This window comes from Oncorhynchus keta, chromosome 9 (assembly GCF_023373465.1).
Source record: "Oncorhynchus keta strain PuntledgeMale-10-30-2019 chromosome 9, Oket_V2, whole genome shotgun sequence".
Taxonomy (NCBI): domain Eukaryota; kingdom Metazoa; phylum Chordata; class Actinopteri; order Salmoniformes; family Salmonidae; genus Oncorhynchus; species Oncorhynchus keta.
Genome location: NC_068429.1, coordinates 9822863 through 9840936, shown reverse-complemented (window position 1 = coordinate 9840936; position 18074 = coordinate 9822863). Strand labels below are relative to the sequence as shown.

General features: G+C 43.3%; 1 protein-coding gene and 2 long non-coding RNA genes across 5 annotated transcripts in view; all 3 read right to left on the bottom strand.

The window, feature by feature from the left end:
- Positions 1–875: 875 nt before the first annotated feature.
- The window catches only part of cdc42se2 (CDC42 small effector 2), a 74778-nt gene continuing 57579 nt past the window's right edge, over positions 876–18074 (bottom strand). Inside the window, exons 3-5 of the mRNA XM_052525101.1 lie at positions 8938–9039; positions 4157–4278; positions 876–3881 (exon numbers count right to left, since the gene is read on the bottom strand). Of these exons, the coding sequence (XP_052381061.1) occupies positions 4177–4278; positions 8938–9039 (204 nt within the window). The 3' untranslated portion in view covers positions 876–3881; positions 4157–4176. The remainder of the gene's footprint in view (positions 3882–4156; positions 4279–8937; positions 9040–18074) is intronic.
- On the bottom strand, positions 4324–4954 carry LOC127931719 (uncharacterized). 3 transcript variants are annotated; one of them, XR_008142674.1, is made up of 4 exons: positions 4878–4954; positions 4668–4835; positions 4450–4583; positions 4324–4407 (listed from the first exon to the last, which is right to left on the bottom strand). It is a non-coding gene; the product is annotated as an uncharacterized LOC127931719 (long non-coding RNA). The 3 variants fall into 3 exon arrangements; XR_008142675.1 differs by lacking the exon at positions 4450–4583 and having other exon boundaries at positions 4702–4835; XR_008142676.1 differs by lacking the exon at positions 4324–4407 and having other exon boundaries at positions 4576–4667; positions 4710–4835.
- Positions 5417–5860, bottom strand: LOC127931720 (uncharacterized). The gene is made up of 3 exons (XR_008142677.1): positions 5802–5860; positions 5634–5675; positions 5417–5507 (listed from the first exon to the last, which is right to left on the bottom strand). It is a non-coding gene; the product is annotated as an uncharacterized LOC127931720 (long non-coding RNA).

Below are 18074 nucleotides of genomic sequence, written 5' to 3'. Positions count from 1 at the left end.
CCACACTGAATACTGACATCTACATTGTATATTAAGATTTCATCCCAAATGGCACCCTATCCTTTTATAGTGCACTACTTTTGAACAGAACACTATGGCTCCTGGTAAAAGGAAGTACACTATATATAGGGAATATAATGCCATTTGGGACACAACATAATTCATCTTTAAAGCTGTGATGGCATTTACTTACAATGTACTGTACCCACTAGTCATATGTATTAAAATGAATACTGGTAACCATCATGGATAATAGATTATAGTTCAAATCAACTGTATGTCGTCTATGGCATTTTCCTAAAAAGTGTTAACTATGTATAACAGTTTCTGGTGGGAATGGATACTTTGGCACCCTAATCACTACATAGTGCACTACTTTTGGCCACCGCAAATAGGGCTCTGGTTCTATTCAAATGATTCCACAAAGACAGGGTCACATAACATGGAAAAAAAATATTTATTTCAACCGAAGACATTTGGTAATCTACAAGCCAACACTGGATGTCAATTCATGAGGGATGGAAGTGTACAAAAAAAGCACAGAAAAACCCCATCAGATATGTAAAACAACAAAAAAATTAACATTACTGAGCAGAGTGAATTCCCTGATGTTGAAATTCATTTGTGGTGAGCATTGGCTGAGAGTAGATTCATGCTGACGTACCCTGGTCAATACCACTTTGGCCGACACTCGCATTGTATTGCAAACTTCATATTGTTCACACACACACACACACACACACACACACACACACACACACACACACACACACACACACACACACACACACACACTCTTGTGCTTTTCAGTTGTCACAAAACATTGTATGACATTCTCATTTAGACTTAGTATTTGGGAAAACTTCTCTCTCTACCCCCCTCCCCTCCTCTCTCTCCCCCCAAGTCCAGTACATTTCTAATAATGGTGAATAAATATTACCACAATTATTTATCAGATGGTGATTTTTTTGGGGGGGGGGTTGAACATTCCAATCAATCTGAAAGAAACTAGAGTACAAAAAAAGTTACAAAAGACAAACAATAAATTAGAATACCTCAGGTAGGTTGTGGCACACAAGGAATATGGTATATACAAACAAAGCACTTGAGGGAAGGACCGACAATCAGTGTGATACTTTTATCAGATGAGTTCGAGGCCCAGTGACTCTTCTTTCCTCATCAATACTGGTATTAGTTTGAATCCAAATAAGTGAACCAAACCCCTATTTCATTATTTACATTTTCAACCATGACAGAGGCATCAATTGAAAACAAATTATTAATTTGATAAATTAAAGGACTTTTTGAAGACTTCATTTTCGATTTTGAATATTTTCTACAGCTCGTTAAAATTCTTAAAATATCCTACCCTAATCCATAAACTACACCCTATCCTACCCATAGACTACCCCCTATTCTACCTAAATCCATAAACTACACTCTAGCCTACCCTAACCCATAGAGACCACACCCTATCCTATGCTAAACCACATCCTATTTTACCCTAACCCATACAAAACTACACCCTAGCCTGCCCTAACCCATACAGACTACACCCTATCCTACCCATACAGACTACACCCTATCCTACACCTAACCCACAGACTACACCCTAGCCTACCCTTACCCATAGAGATTACACCCTAGCCTACCCTAACTCAATGAGAGAGTTACACCCTATCTATCCTATGCTACACCACAGACTACATCCTATTCTACCCTAACCCATACAAACTACACCCTAGCCTACCCTAATCCATATAGACTACACCCTAGCCTACCCTAACCCATAGAGATTACACCCTAGCCTACCCTAACCCATAGAGACTATACCCTATCCTATGCTAAACCACAGAGACTACATCCTATTTTCCCTTAACCCATACAAACTACACCCTAGCCTACTCTAACCCATAGCGACTACACCCTATCCTACCCCAAACCATAGAGACTACACCCTATCCTACCCCAACCCATAGACTACACCATATATCCTACCCCAAACCAGACTACACCCTATATTAGACCACACCCCATCCTACCCTAAACCATAGACTACACCATATATCCTACCCCAAACCATAGATTACACCATATATCCTACCCCAAACCATAGACTACACCCTATATTAGACCACACCATATCCTACCCCAAACCATAGACTACACCCTATATTAGACCACACCATATCCTACCCCAAACATTTACAACACCAGTGCAATATCATACATGCGTCATGTTTAAAATAATGGAAAATATGCCTCTGAACCTGAACAAAATGTCTTGGAGCTAAACAGTAGGATGTCAACCTGTGTGTCAATGGTAATCATACTGTCCTTTGTTTTGCACAAACATTGGAGTTGTCTAGGCATCTTCAATGACCCCAAGTCATTTCATAGACAAAAGATAACATTTTCTTTGATAAGTTGTTCTTTACTCTTAGAATGTGCATGAGTTCATGACCTCGGCCACATGGTCAAGCTTTTACAGACAACTTTGAGTTTGGGTTCGCCTCGATGCCAGATTGCAACATTGAATGCTTTATAGATTCTGTTACCCAATTAGTACCTAGTCATTAACCACCAGTACCTTGTCCTTAACCACCAGTACCTTGTCCTTAACCACCAGTAGCCAGCGCTGTACCACCAGTAGCCAGCGCTGTACCACCAGTAGCCAGCGCTGTACCACCAGTAGCCAGCGCTGTACCACCAGTAGCCAGCGCTGTACCACCAGTAGCCAGCACTGTACCACCAGTAGCCAGCACTGTACCACCAGTAGCCAGCACTGTACCACCAGTCGCCAGCACTGTACCACCAGTCGCCAGCACTGTAACACCAGTCGCCAGCACTGTAACACCAGTCGCCAGCACTGTAACACCAGTAGCCAGCACTGTAACACCAGTAGCCAGCACTGTACCACATAGCTAAAGGTCTTTACATTTTACTGCACAGCATATACTCATATAGCCCAGGCTTATTGAAATCAAGTTTACCAAAACATTTACAGTAGAATGTCGAGTGAAATGCCAGTTCATGCCATTTCAACATCAGTTATTGTTCTATTGAACAATTATCATGAAAATAAAGACAAGGAATGGGAACTGGAACGATGTAAACAACAGCGAAGTAACAATCACATTTCCTATTGGAGTGGAATTCACTTGAGGCAGTCAAAAAAAAAAAAAAAAAAAAATGTACTTCTTGTCAGCAGAAAAAATATCATTCCATATGCTCTACAGACAGTTTGGCACCCAAGGGCCACAGCAAGCCACTTTTCACAAACGTGGTCACCCACCATTCTGACCTCCAAACCAGACAAAAATATATATAAAAAGAAATATGTTAATAATAAAAAATAAAACAAAAATCTACATTTTGTACTTGTAGGTTCCAGACCTTTAAACACTGAATTGACAAAACCCCACAGCCCCCCCCCCCCAAAAAAAAACTCACATCAAAAAATTCTAATTTCAAGAGAAGAAGCGTGTTACACTTTGAACTTGTAGAGATGAGGATCATGCTTCTTGCGTCTGGCTTAAGTTGGAGGGGTGAGGTACACTAAAACTGAAGCGCTGCTGTCCTTTTGACTGTCGTCCTCCGTGGGAGATGGGCAGACAGGCAGAGGGGGGGGAGCAGCCTCATTCCAATGGCGTGACAAAAACTGTCCATGTATTTGTGGCGCGAGGAGAGTTGAGAGGGCTGAGGCGGAGAGAAGGAGGGGGGGTCGATAGTGGGCTCATTGGGAGGAGCAAAGGAGGACAGACAGAGCGGGAGGACAGGAGGCGAACATCATCCCCTAGTCCAATATTGGGGAGGGAGGATGAGGGAAGCAGTCACTGAAGGCATGGAGACCAGGATGAAAAACATCAACATGAAGGAACCTAGAGGGAAGACAAACAGATAAGGTTTAGCAACTGTCTAAAACCAAACCGTCTTCAGATCAGTTAAATGTCTTTCAAGACATATTCCTAAAATACAGGACACATCTCCCATACATGGCACATTACCAGAGTACATGACAAACATCTACATTCATTTAGGCCAAATATGACCGTTTTATTTTAAATAAGACAACAACAAAAAAATATTGTTTTAATGTTTTTCACTACTTCAGCTATTCAAAGCAGAGTCAATGTTACAGTCTCTGAGCTCTTACCGTGAAGCTGCCCCTCCATGTTATCCTGCTTTTGTGTCCACCAGTTGCAGCTGCACATTCACAGGCATGGCCTCTTCGCCGTATCCACCTTTTGACTGCATTTGGTTTTGAATGGAGTTCACCTGTGGAGGAAGTAAACAGTATGTTAAAGACAAGATGATGGACAACTGCTAACCTTGTTGAAGCAATACCAACATGTATCTATTAACCTGCTAACCTTGTTGAAGCAATACCCACATGTATCTATTAACCTGCTAACCCTATTGAATCAATACCCACATGTATCTATTAACCTGCTAACCTTGTTGAAGCAATACCCACATGTATCTATTAACCTGCTAACCTTGTTGAAGCAATACCAACATGTATCTATTAACCTGCTAACCTTGTTGAAGCAATACCCACATGTATCTATTAACCTGCTAACCTTGTTGAAGCAATACCCACATGTATCTATTAACCTGCTAACCTTGTTGAAGCAATACCCACATGTATCTATTAACCTGCTAACCTTGTTGAAGCAATACCAACATGTATCTATTAACCTGCTAACCTTGTTGAAGCAATACCCACATGTATCTATTAACCTGCTAACCTTGTTGAAGCAATACCAACATGTATCTATTAACCTGCTAACCTTGTTGAAGCAATACCCACATGTATCTATTAACCTGCTAACCTTGTTGAAGCAATACCCACATGTATCTATTAACCTGCTAACCTTGTTGAAGCAATACCAACATGTATCTATTAACCTGCTAACCTTGTTGAAGCAATACCCACATGTATCTATTAACCTGCTAACCTTGTTGAAGCAATACCCACATGTATCTATTAACCTGCTAACCCTATTGAATCAATACCCACATGTATCTATTAACCTGCTAACCTTGTTGAATCAATACCCACATGTATCTATAAACCTGCTAACCTTGTTGAATCAATACCAACATGTATCTATAAACCTGCTAACCTTGTTGAATCAATACCCACATGTATCTATTAACCTGCTAACCTTGTTGAAGCAATACCAACATGTATCTATTAACCTGCTAACCCTATTGAATCAATACCCACATGTATCTATAAACCTGCTAACCTTGTTGAATCAATACCCACATGTATCTATTAACCTGCTAACCTTGTTGAAGCAATACCAACATGTATCTATTAACCTGCTAACCCTATTGAATCAATACCCACATGTATCTATTAACCTGCTAACCTTGTTGAATCAATACCCACATGTATCTATAAACCTGCTAACCTTGTTGAATCAATACCCACATGTATCTATAAACCTGCTAACCTTGTTGAAGCAATACCCACATGTATCTATAAACCTGCTAACCTTGTTGAAGCAATACCAACATGTATCTATTAACCTGCTAACCCTATTGAATCAATACCCACATGTATCTATTAACCTGCTAACCTTGTTGAAGCAATACCCACATTTATCTATTAACCTGCTAACCTTGTTGAAGCAATACCCACATGTATATATTAACCTGCTAACCTTGTTGAAGCAATACCCACATTTATCTATTAACCTGCTAACCTTGTTGAAGCAATACCCACATGTATCTATAAACCTGCTAACCTTGTTGAATCAATACCCACATGTATCTATAAACCTGCTAACCTTGTTGAAGCAATACCCACATGTATCTATAAACCTGCTAACCTTGTTGAAGCAATACCCACATGTATATATTAACCTGCTAACCTTGTTGAAGCAATACCCACATTTATCTATTAACCTGCTAACCTTGTTGAAGCAATACCCACATGTATATATTAACCTGCTAACCTTGTTGAAGCAATACCCACATTTATCTATTAACCTGCTAACCCGAACATTTAAATTACTTTGTCATCTAGCAGACACTACCATCCAGAGCGACCCACAGGAGCAACCAGGGTCAAGCACACTGCCAAAGGGCACAAGGACAGTTCCCCCACCCAGTCGAATCGGGGACTCGAACCAGCGACCTCTCAGCCACCGGCCCAAGCTCCCAAACCTCTAGTTTGTGTGCATGTGTGGCACTATTTACATGTGTATGTCCGTGTGCATACAAGCGCTTGCTTGGCATCAGGCAAAAAAGGCATTGGATGTAACAACGTTCCTTTTAAGCATCAGTTTAAACTATTTTTTTGTTTTGTTTATTTAGACTTATTTTTTTTTGTTTTTAATCTTTGAACATCATTCCCAGCAACTTCACTCCCACATCCCGACCCTCAGTTTCCCTCAACACACCAAGTATTCGGACCCTTTCCTGAGACTTGAAATTGACCATTTAAGTCATTTAGCAGACGCTCTTATCCAGAGCGACTTACAAATTGGTGCATTCACCTTATGACATCCAGTGGAACAGCCACTTTACAATAGTGCATCTAAATCTTTAGGGGGGTGTGAGAAGGATTACTTATCCTATCCTAGGTATTCCTTAAAGAGGTGGGGTTTCAGGTGTCTCCGGAAGGTGGTGATTGACTCCGCTGTCCTGGCGTCGTGAGGAGTTTGTTCCACCATTGGGGGCCAGAGCAGCGAACAGTTTTGACTGGGCTGAGCGGGAACTGTACTTCCTCAGTGGTAGGGAGGCGAGCAGGCCAGAGGTGGATGAACGCAGTGCCCTTGTTTGGGTGTAGGGCCTGATCAGAGCCTGGAGGTACTGAGGTGCCGTTCCCCTCACAGCTCCGTAGGCAAGCACCATGGTCTTGTAGCGGATGCGAGCTTCAACTGGAAGCCAGTGGAGAGAGCGGAGGAGCGGGGTGACGTGAGAGAACTTGGGAAGGTTGAACACCAGACGGGCTGCGGCATTCTGGATGAGTTGTAGGGGTTTAATGGCACAGGCAGGGAGCCCAGCCAACAGCGAGTTGCAGTAATCCAGACGGGAGATGACAAGTGCCTGGATTAGGACCTGCGCCGCTTCCTGTGTGAGGCAGGGTCGTACTCTGCGGATGTTGTAGAGCATGAACCTACATGAACGGGCCACTGGCGAATCCTGTTTCCATTGATCATCATTGAGATGTTTCTACAACTTGATTGGTGTCCACCTGTGGTAAATTCAATTTGATTGGACATGATTTGAAAAGGCACACCACACAGTTGACAGTGCATGTCAGAGCAAAAACCAAGCCATGAGGTCGAGGGAACTGTCCGTAGAGCTCAGAGACAGGATTGTGTCGAGGAACAGATCTGGGGAAGGGTACCAACATCATTCTGCAGCATTGAAGGTCCAAGAACACAGTGGTCTCTATCATTCTTAAATGGAAGAAGTTTGGAACCACCAATACTCTTTCTAGAGCTGGCCGCCCAGCCAAACTGAGCAATCAGGGGAGAAGGACCTTGGGTCAGGGAGGTGACCAAGAACTGGTGACTCTGACGGACCTCCAGAGTTCCTCTGTGGAGATGGGAGAATCTTCCTGAAGGACAACCATCTCTGCAGCACTCCACCAATCAGGCCTTTATGGTAGAGTGGCCAGACGGAAGCCACTCCTCAATAAAAGGCACATGACAGCCCGCTTGGAGTTCGCCAAAAGGCACCTAAAGGATCCTCAGATCATGAGAAACAAGATCCTCTGGTCTGATGAAACCAAGACTGAACTCTGGCCTGAATGCCAAGTGTCACATCTGGAGGAAACCTGGCACCATCCCTACCGTGAAGCATGGTGGTGGCAGCTTCATGCTGTGGGGATGGTTTTCAGTGGCAGGGACTGAATCGTCAGGATTGTTTGAAATATGTACGAAGCAAAGTACAGAGAGATCCTTGATGAAAACCTGCTACAGAGCACTCAGGACCTCAGACTGTGGCAAAGGGTTACCTTCCAACAGGACAACGACCCTAAGCACACAGCCAAGACAACGTAGGAGTGTCTTCGGGACAAGTCTCTGAATGTCCTTGAGTGGCCCAGCCAGAGCCCGGACTTGAACCTGATCGAACATCTCTGGAGAGACCTGAAAATAGCTGTGCAGCGACACTCCCCATCCAACCTGACAAGAGCTTGAGAGGATTTGCAGAGAAGAATGGGAGAAACTCCCCAAATACAGGTGTGCCAAGGTTGCAGCACCATACCCAAGAAGACTCGAGGCTGTAATCGCTGCCAACGGTGCTTCAAGAAGTGTCTGAATACCTAAGTAAATGTGATGTTTTTTATTTAAAAAAGAAAAATACATTTGCAAACATTTCTAAAAACTTGTTTTTGCTTTGTCATTATTGGGTATTGTGTGTAGATTGATAAAGGGGGAAAAAAACTATGTGGAAAAGGTCCAAAATGCACTGTACTTCCATACATTTTTTCATCTGTAACCGGGGGACCTGCAGATGAGTTGTGAGGCCTGTAGGTGTCCTAGAGCAAAACAACCGACATGTGCTCAACAGTTCCACCTTTCCAGAGGGGTCATATGAGTGGGTAGCCCAAACTTCTCGGACGCTACAGACCGAAGTTGGCACATCGGCTGTACCGACTTCAGACGAGTCCCAAGACACTTGTGTACAGCACAATGGGGAACACCATTCGTGAGAGTCTCATCTTTCCATAGATGGGTCATAATAGTTTAATCTTTAAATCATAATGAATAGTCTTTAAATCATAATGTAGTCAATCATAATGAATAGTATATAAATGAATAGTTTAAAAAAATCATCGTAGTGTCTTTAAATCCTAATGAATAGTCTTTAAATAATAATGTATCGGTCTATACTTATCCCATCTTGGTGGCTAATGATTGACATCCCATCACATTCCCATTATGCATTGCTTCCTCTGCTTCCTCTTACCGAGTTCATGCCACTGAAGATGTCTCCCGATCCCACGTGGGATGTGTGGACAAAATTAGTGGGCTCCCCGATCATACTCCTGTCGATACGCCTCCGCCGCTTCTGCAAGATGGGGAGGAAAAGGATAAATTCACCATCCGTCTTTTTCTACCCAAGTTCCATTTGAGAATTGTTTTTAATTATATGACAAGGATAAGAGTTTCAGTTTACCATTACGTTTAATGTTAAATCAATTTCCTATGTTCAGCTTCCAAGGGTTTTGTGCATCAGTGAAGCAAGCAGCAGAATCTATCACTATGTGCACATGCCTGAGCTGTATGGAATTACTAGCCAGAGGTTGAATCCTTCCTCTCCCAGTAAAAAGGAATTTGCCCTCTCTCTCGGTGCTGGTGTCTCTGATGTATTTAATGTGAACATACATTTTTTCCACTCTGACAACCAAAATAAACTTGACTCTTTAGCGAAGGATAATGAACTGTGCTTGTAATGAATTGTCAGAGCGAGTCAGCTAGCAGGCATCACAGCATGCACAATATAGGCCTATTCTGTCAATATTAGCAGTGTGTGATTAGATGGCATTGCTCGTGGTGTTCTGACTTGTTACATAGTTGATGAAGGTTGTAACCTATGCCGTGAGGCCCCTTAGTACACATTAGATGGCCATCTAATTCAAATTTTTACACTATTGTAAAAATATCAACAGTTCCAGAAAAGCTATTGTCCTTCCCTTCACGTCATACTGCTGTAAAGAATCACTAACTAAAATCGGTAACTACTTGAACGCCACACATCCAGTTGCTATGACAACTGCTTCCTGATAACCGAGGCGCTGTGAGGTCCGCCATTTTCCTCAGTCTACACACGTCACTGGTCACAGAGACAAATACCATGTCATGGTAGCATCTCACACACACACACACACACACACACACACACACACACACACACACACACCTTCAAAGCCATCGTCAAAGACTGATTCCACTATAGTGGTGAATAAAATTCAGACAAACATGCTTGTGAATGTCCATGTAAACCAACGTTTCAATCACACCTTTTCCTCAGAGTGCGGTAAGCCATGAAAAACACCGGGTCTCGCCCTTAGCCCCATCGTCAATAAAGGATTTATGATAAACGGCCAAATCCCTTTCGTGGGATACAGTAGTGCTGTGTGAGTCCTAGGTCTGCAGCTGTGATTGCTCCTTCACTTGCAAATCTCACTCAGCGAGCTGGAGCACTGGTCTAGGGGTGAGGGGGTCACTGGCAGGTCTGTTTACAATGCGCTCCAGTGTTTCACTACAGGGAAGCCTCGTTACACTGCCCTCCAGTGTGTCACTACAGGGAAGCCTCGTTACACTGCCCTCCAGTGTGTCACTACAGGGAAGCCTCGTTACACTGCGCTCCAGTGTGTCACTACAGGGAAGCCTCGTTACACTGCGCTCCAGTGTGTCACTACAGGGAAGCATCGTTACACTGCGCTCCAGTGTTTTACTACAGGGAAGCCTCGTTACACTGCGCTCCAGTGTGTCACTACAGGGAAGCCTCGTTACACTGCGCTCCAGTGTTTTACTACAGGGAAGAGCTGGAATTCCAGACTGAGCACAATGACAGGAAATCCTTCCGTTTCCCTCCCAGACATTCCCCAAATCTGCGTTGCAGAATATTAGCATCCTTGAGTACTTCAAAGCGGCTCACTGAGATTACGCTGACATTCCAAAAATTGAGAAATGAGTTCAAAGCTGACAAAAAACATACTTGTCCATTGTTGTTGCCATGCAAAATGCCCTTGATCTTGGGTTTAACTGGAGAGGGAAGCCAAGTTGGTTCTCAGGGAAAGGGTAGGCTATACTTCATACTATGACAAAAAATGCTCGATTGGCCAACATCTCTAGACTATACACTACTAGGAGACAAACTGTAGCCTACATTTGAACCCAAACACAAACCATGCTTCATGGGTATCAATCCCCCCCTACCTGCGTAGAATATGTATTTTCAAAGAACATCAGAGGTTTACAGCAAAATAGCATGCTGCATCCACTATCCCCCAAAACAATTAGCCTCAACATATTTCCTGGGGTCGGCCTATTAACCTTTCCGCAGCACATGGCTTTGAAACAAAGGATAAATGAAATGCACTGACACTTAAGGTATCGTCTGTTTACTGGCTGTGTCCCTTAATGACAACCTATTTAAAATGTACTACTTTTGGGCCCATAGGCTCTGGTCAAAAAGTAGTGCACTATATAGGGAATGGGGTGCCATTTTGGGACACAGCCTATGAAAATGTACTGACGGTTCCCACCAAGTGCTTTGATGTGCTTTCAACCCCAAATGGTTTTTAGCTTAATAGCATACAACGGTGAAGTCCAAAAAACTAATATCTTCCTATTAGCGAGTTTTAATCCCCTAAGAGCTAGACCAGTTGCTCCATCACTGACGCCAGCAAAAGCCTGTCAAATGTTTTGCTGACCCCCAGATAAACAAACCAATGTTTCTGGTCACAACTCAGGAAACTAACACAATCCACTAGTGGTTCCCGACCCAACATAGAGTCCATAACATACTTCTACCTCAGGCTAACCATTTCTCAGGCTAATGTTTACAACCCAGGAAACACTGTCATAGTGGGAGTACACTACATGATCAAACGTATGTGGACACCTGCTCGTCGAACATCTCATTCCAAAATCATGGGCATTAATATGGAGTTGGTTCCCCCTTTGCTACTATAACAGCCTCCAATCTTCTGGGAAGGCTTTCCACTAGATGTTGGAACATTGCTGTGGGGACTTGCTTCCATTCAGCCACAAGAGCATTAGTGAGGTTGGGCACTGATTTTGGGCGATTAGGCCTGGCTCACAGTTGTGTCAAGAAGCAGTGCGATTTCGGAGGACGCACGGCTCTTGACCTTCGCCTCTCCCGAGTCCGTACGGGAGATGCAGCGATGGGATAAGACTAGCTACCAATTAGATACCACGAAATTGGGAATAAAACATATTTTAAGTGTTTGATAGGGTCAGGGCTCTGTGCAGGCCAGTCAAGTTCTTCCACACCGATCTCAACAAACAAGTTCTGTATGGGACTTTGCTTTGTGCACAGGGGGCATTGTCATGCTGAAACAGGAAAGGGCTTTCCCCAAACTGTTGCCACAAAGTGGAAAGCACAGAATCGTCCAGAATGTCATTGTATGATGTAGCGTTAAGATTTCTCTTCACTGGAACTAAGGGGCCTAGCCTTGAAGCATGAAAAACAGCCCCAGAACATTATTCCTCCTCCACCAAACTTTACAGTTTGCACTATGCATTCAGACCGGTAGTGTTCTCCTGGTTTCCACCAAACCCAGATTCGGCCGCCAGACGGTGAAGCGTGATTCATCACGCCAGAGAACGAGTTTTCACTGCTCCAGAGTCCAATGGTGGCGAGCTTCACACCACTCCAACTGACGTTTGGCATCGCGCATGGTGATCTTAGGCTTGTGTGCACATGCTCAGCCATTACATGAAGCTCCTGACTAACAGTTACTGTGCTGACGTTGCTTTCAGAGGCAGTTTGGAACTCGGTAGTGAGTGTTGCTAGGCACTCGGCGGTGCCGTTCTGTGAACTTGTGTGGCCTACCACATCACGGCTGAGCTGTTGTTTCTCCTAGACGTTTCCACTTCACAACATCAGCACTTACAGTGTACCGGGGAAGCTCTAGCAGGGCGGGAATTTGACAAACTTACTTTTTTGGAAGGGTGGCATCCTATGACAGTGCCACATTGAAAGTCACCGAGATCTTCAGTAAGGCCATTCTACTGCCAATTTTTGTCTATGGAGATTGTATGGCTGTGTGCTCGATTTTATACACCTGTCAGCAACAAGTGTGGCTGAAATAGACAAATCCACTAATTTGAAGGGGTGTCCACATACACTATATATACAAACATATCTGTAATACACTGTTACTGGGACTGACTGTGCCGTTGGTCATGTTGGCCCCAAGCATGGTGGAAAGAGTCTGCAGGGCATGGTGGAAAGAGTCTGCAGGGCATGGTGGAAAGAGTCTGCAGGGCATGGTGGAAAGAGTCTGCAGGGCATGGTGGAAAGAGTCTGCAGGGCATGGTGGAAAGAGTCTGCAGGGCATGGTGGAAAGAGTCTGCAGGGCATGGCGGAAAGAGTCTGCAGGGCATGGTGGAAAGAGTCTGCAGGGCATGGTGGAAAGAGTCTGCAGGGCATGGTGGAAAGAGTCTGCAGGGCATGGTGGAAAGAGTCTGCAGGGCATGGTGGAAAGAGTCTGCAGGGCATGGTGGAAAGAGTCTGCAGGGCATGGTGGAAAGAGTCTGCAGGGCATGGTGGAAAGAGTCTGCAGGGCATGGTGGAAAGAGTCTGCAGGGCATGGTGGAAAGAGTCTGCAGGGCATGGTGGAAAGAGTCTGCAGGGCATGGCTGGAGCAGTGCTGTGTGGCTTTCCTGCCTTGTCAGTGAAACTCACCATAACAAGATTCCAATGGCTCATTAGTGAGATTTCCATGGGCTTCCAAGCGCCGGGAATCAACCTCCGTTAGCAGTTTGAGAGCCTGTCAGTTTAACAGTACTGCCGAGCCGGGTGAGGAGAGGGTCAAAACGGAGTACTAAATATATAATTGAGGCCTGGTGTCGGGACAAGCCAGGGCGGCTCCCCTCCTCCTCTACTTTCACAGGCAACACTTTCATACATTTAAAAAACGATCTAATGTAGTCTGAAGGAGCATTTTTATGAAGAAAAAAAAGCTCTAGAAGTGTGTATGTATGGGAAAGAGAGAGCGTGAGAGTCAGACAGAGAAAGAGAGAGAAAGACGCACACAGACAGCCAGCCAGCCATCCAGAGAGACAGCCAGAGAAACTGACTCAGAGTGCTAGTGAGATCATCTGTAGATCAACAGTAATAACAAAGACTAGCCCCTACATGTCAGCAGCACTACCAGGAATATAATTTCTCTCATTTGAGTTCACAAGAGTTTTACGGTTCAAGACCATAAAGGCTGAGCAGTTGATGCATTGTTGTTTCAAGCCACATGAAATGCATTTGACTGATAACATTGAGGTGAGATACAATTAGGAGAGTATAAACAAAACTATAGACCCAGTGTACATTATGACTCATTTAATAAATATGGTTGAATAGTTTTCCAGTTTAGAGCACAGGAAATAAAAGTTGGAAGTTCCTGTGTCAAATGGCAATCTGTTAGCCTAGCGACGGAACACTATCTGTTGCTAGGGAGGAGTCATAACGTTCTCATTGTGATCATGACATCATGGACCTCTTGAGTACGTTTCCATGGTATTAAGTGGGTTATTGAATGACATGTTAATGTAATTATATCTGGCCGGCGAAACAATGAGGTGCTTAATTTCCGCTCCAGTGTTTTCACTCACAGAAGGGCTTAAGACTGTCCTGAAAAAGATGAAAGCTACAATGTTACAGTTACAGTGTTCCTCAGGATCTAAACCTAATCTCAAGAAACCTTTGAGAATAATAAGCTCCAAATAGGTTAGTTTTCCCGTAATATAGGCTATGACATAACCAAATGAGCTTTGTCTATTTATCTCAATTAGTATTTCAGATGACAAAACAGTAATTCATCCTTCCAGGTTTATTTTGCCCAGTTCATCCAACACTATGATCCAGACTGTCTGGTGTGGCTTGCATGTTCAGGACTTCCGTTCAGCATGACCTCTGTGCTCATTAAACACAATATTGAGCATGATGGAACCGGGCAGCAGCATATGGTGGGTGGCCTCAGGTCAGAATTAGCCATAGTAAACTAGTAGATCTAGATGCCAATTATGTCAAATCCAGGGTACTAACCGCAATTCTCATCATTTGATTATCTTGAAGTCCAACATAGTTCTAATTAAACCACAACATTATGAGGCTCCGACTACTGGTTTGTATCCTGTTTTAGTTCGACATATCTTTACTTTTAGCTGGTTTGTATCCCGATTTAGTTCTACATAGATTTCATTTTAGCCAAAGGTTCGAGGCAGTGGCGGCCATCCCTCCACTAGGGGAGCTATTGGCTTTTGTTCCAGCCCTGCTCTAACCCATCTGACTAATAAGCAGTGGTCCATCAAGACCTGAATCAGTTAGAGCAAAGCTTGCAGACCCAGTAGTTCTCTAGGAGGGTTGGCCAGACATCAAAAATATTCCTAATTGGAGATGGGCCAGGTAGACATAGAGTTGTGTACGATTTTTAGAGTACCTTGTCTTAGACTGGTTAGTCAACTTCACTAGTCCTCCACTCCTTGATGGAGTGGCTAAATTACCCTGGGAAACGTTCCCTTGGAAAGGCTTTTTAACAGAACCCATGATAACTAACGCAACTTAGATCCTATGGCGAGCTCTACCCACTCACCAAATACAAAACAAATACTTTGCGGCACAGAATGCTAATAGCCTTGCCTATAATACCCAGGATAGTTAGTGCCTCCAGAAAGTACTCCTACCCCTTGACTTATTCCACAATTTGTAGTGTTACAGCCTGAATTCAATTGATTAAATATATATATTTTAAAATCACTCATCTACACACAATACCCCATAAAGACAAAGTGAAACATATTTTTTGAATTTTTTTGCAACTGTATTAAAAAATAAAAACATAAATATCTACAAGTATTCACAACCCTGAGTCAATACATGTTAGAATCAGCTTTGGCAGCGATTAAAGCTATGAGTCTTTCTGGGTAAGTCTAAGAGCTTTGCACACCTGTATTGTACAACATTCTTCATGCTCTGTCAAGTTGGATGTTGATCATTACTAGACAGCCAAAGATTATCAAGCCGATTTAATTTAAAACTAGGCCACTCAGGAATCGGGCCGTTGCGGTGACCGTATTACTGCAACACTGGCGGTCAAATTCCACATGACCACGGTAATTAGGCTTCTCCAAGCTCTGATGCTGATCATTAGTATCCTACCAAACTTGCTAACTGCCTGGTACTCAGCACTCTATTGTCCCTCTAATCACTCTGACATCAATGCAAATGTGATGAAAATCTAATAAAACACTTCATGAGAGCCCATGAGCTCATTTTGCACAACATTTCTATAGGTTAGGTAATTGCAGGAGAAAACAAAGTGATGGCTGTTAATAAAAAGAGGAGGATCCATCAGCTTTCTATAGGCTAGGCCTACTGTAGTATCTTGAATAGATCAACATATAATTGGAGGATGTAATCTTTACTTGTAATTTATTAGGAACTGATTTACACCACTATCTATCATGGAGACCAATACTCAACTAACTTTATTGCTCACAGAACAGTCACCAATCTAGGACCGGTGATAGCGCTGCCTATTGGTTAGATGAGCCAGCATCATTTATCACTCTATAACAGCAACTATATTTGTTTCTCAACTTTCGTAATATGAAGCACATTGCGTCTCTTTACAACAGGAGTAGAGCCTACCTGGCTTGCATGAAAATAAACCATTCGCTATTTAAGTGCATAGATATGCATTTTCCCCGCTGCCTCGTTTCAATACAGGTGCATGGTAACAAATGTCACAAACAGTACCAGTCAAAAGTTGGACACACCTACTCATTCAAGGGGTTTTCAACGATTCAATCTTAGTCCTGTATTGATGCTTTGCCTGTTTGATGGTTCGTCGGAGGGCATAGCGGGAGTTCTTATAAGTATGCGGGTTAGAGTCCAGCTCCATGAAAGCGGCAGCTCCACCCTTTAACTCAGTGCGGATATTGCCTGTAATCCTTTGTTTCTGTTTGGGGTATGTATGTACTGTCACCGTGGGGACGATGTCATCGATACACTTACTGATGAAGCCAGCAACTGATGTGGTGTACTCCTCAATGCCATCGGAAGAATCCCGGAACATATTCCAGTCTGTCCTGCAAAACAGTCCTGTAGCTTAGCTTCTGCGTCATCTGACCACTTCTTTATTTACAGCGTCACCTGTGCCTCCCTGCTTTAGTTTCTGCTTGTAAGCAGGAATCAGGAAGATAGAATTATGGTGAGATTTTCCAAATGGAGGGCAAGGGAGAGCTTTGTATGCGTCTCTGTGTGTGGAATAAAGGTTGTCTAGAGTTTTTTTCCCTCTGGTTGCACATGTGACATGCTGGTAGAAATGAGGTAAAACTGATTTAAGTTTCTCTGCATTAAAGTCCCAGGCACTTCGGAGCGCCGACCTCTGGATGAGCATTTTCCTGTTTGCTTATGGCTTTAAACAGCTCATTGAGTGCGGACTTAGTGCCAGCATCGGTGGTAGATCGACAATTACGAAGAATATAGATGACAACTCTTGGTAAATAGTGTGGTCTACAACTTTTCATGAGATACTCTACCTCAGGTGAGCAATACCTCGAGACTTCCTTAATATTAGATTTTGTGCACCAGCAGTTTACAAATATACACAGACCGCCACCCCTCGTCTTACCGGAGGCAGCTGTTCTATCTTGCTGATGCAGCGTAAACCCCGCCAGCTGTATGTTATCCATGTTGTCGTTCAGCCAAGACTCGGAGAAACATAAGATATTACAGGATATTCATAATCGTAGCTCGTCTATTTTGTTATCCAATGACTGTGCGTCAGATCCTTACAAGGCACCACGACCCACGTCCCCGATATCTCCCTCTCTTTATCCTGTGAATGATGGTGATTTGGGCCTTGTCGGGTGTCTGAAGTAAATCCTTTGCATCCGACTCGTTATTTTCTTTCATCTTCGTCCAGAACAAGGCGGGTAAACGCTGTCCTGATATCCAGAAGCTATTTTCGGTCATTAGAGACAGTGGCATAAATATGATGAACAAAAAAGTTACAAATAATGCGAAACACACACAATAGCACAATTGGTTAAGAGCCCGAAAAACGGCAGCCATCTCCTCCGGCGACATTCTGTTGTATACTTAATGACTAAAGATAATTCAGCTTTTCATTTTAAAATTAATTTGTAAAAAATACTAAAAACATAATTCCACTTTTGACATTATGGGGTATTGTGTGTAGGCCAGTGACACAAAATAGAAATATAATACATTTTTAATTCAGGCTGTAAAAATGTGGAGAAAGTCAAGAGGTGTGAATACTTTAAGGCAGTGTAGAGCACTAAGCTATTGGGATGAACAGCATGATGTAGGCCTTTATATTTCCATTA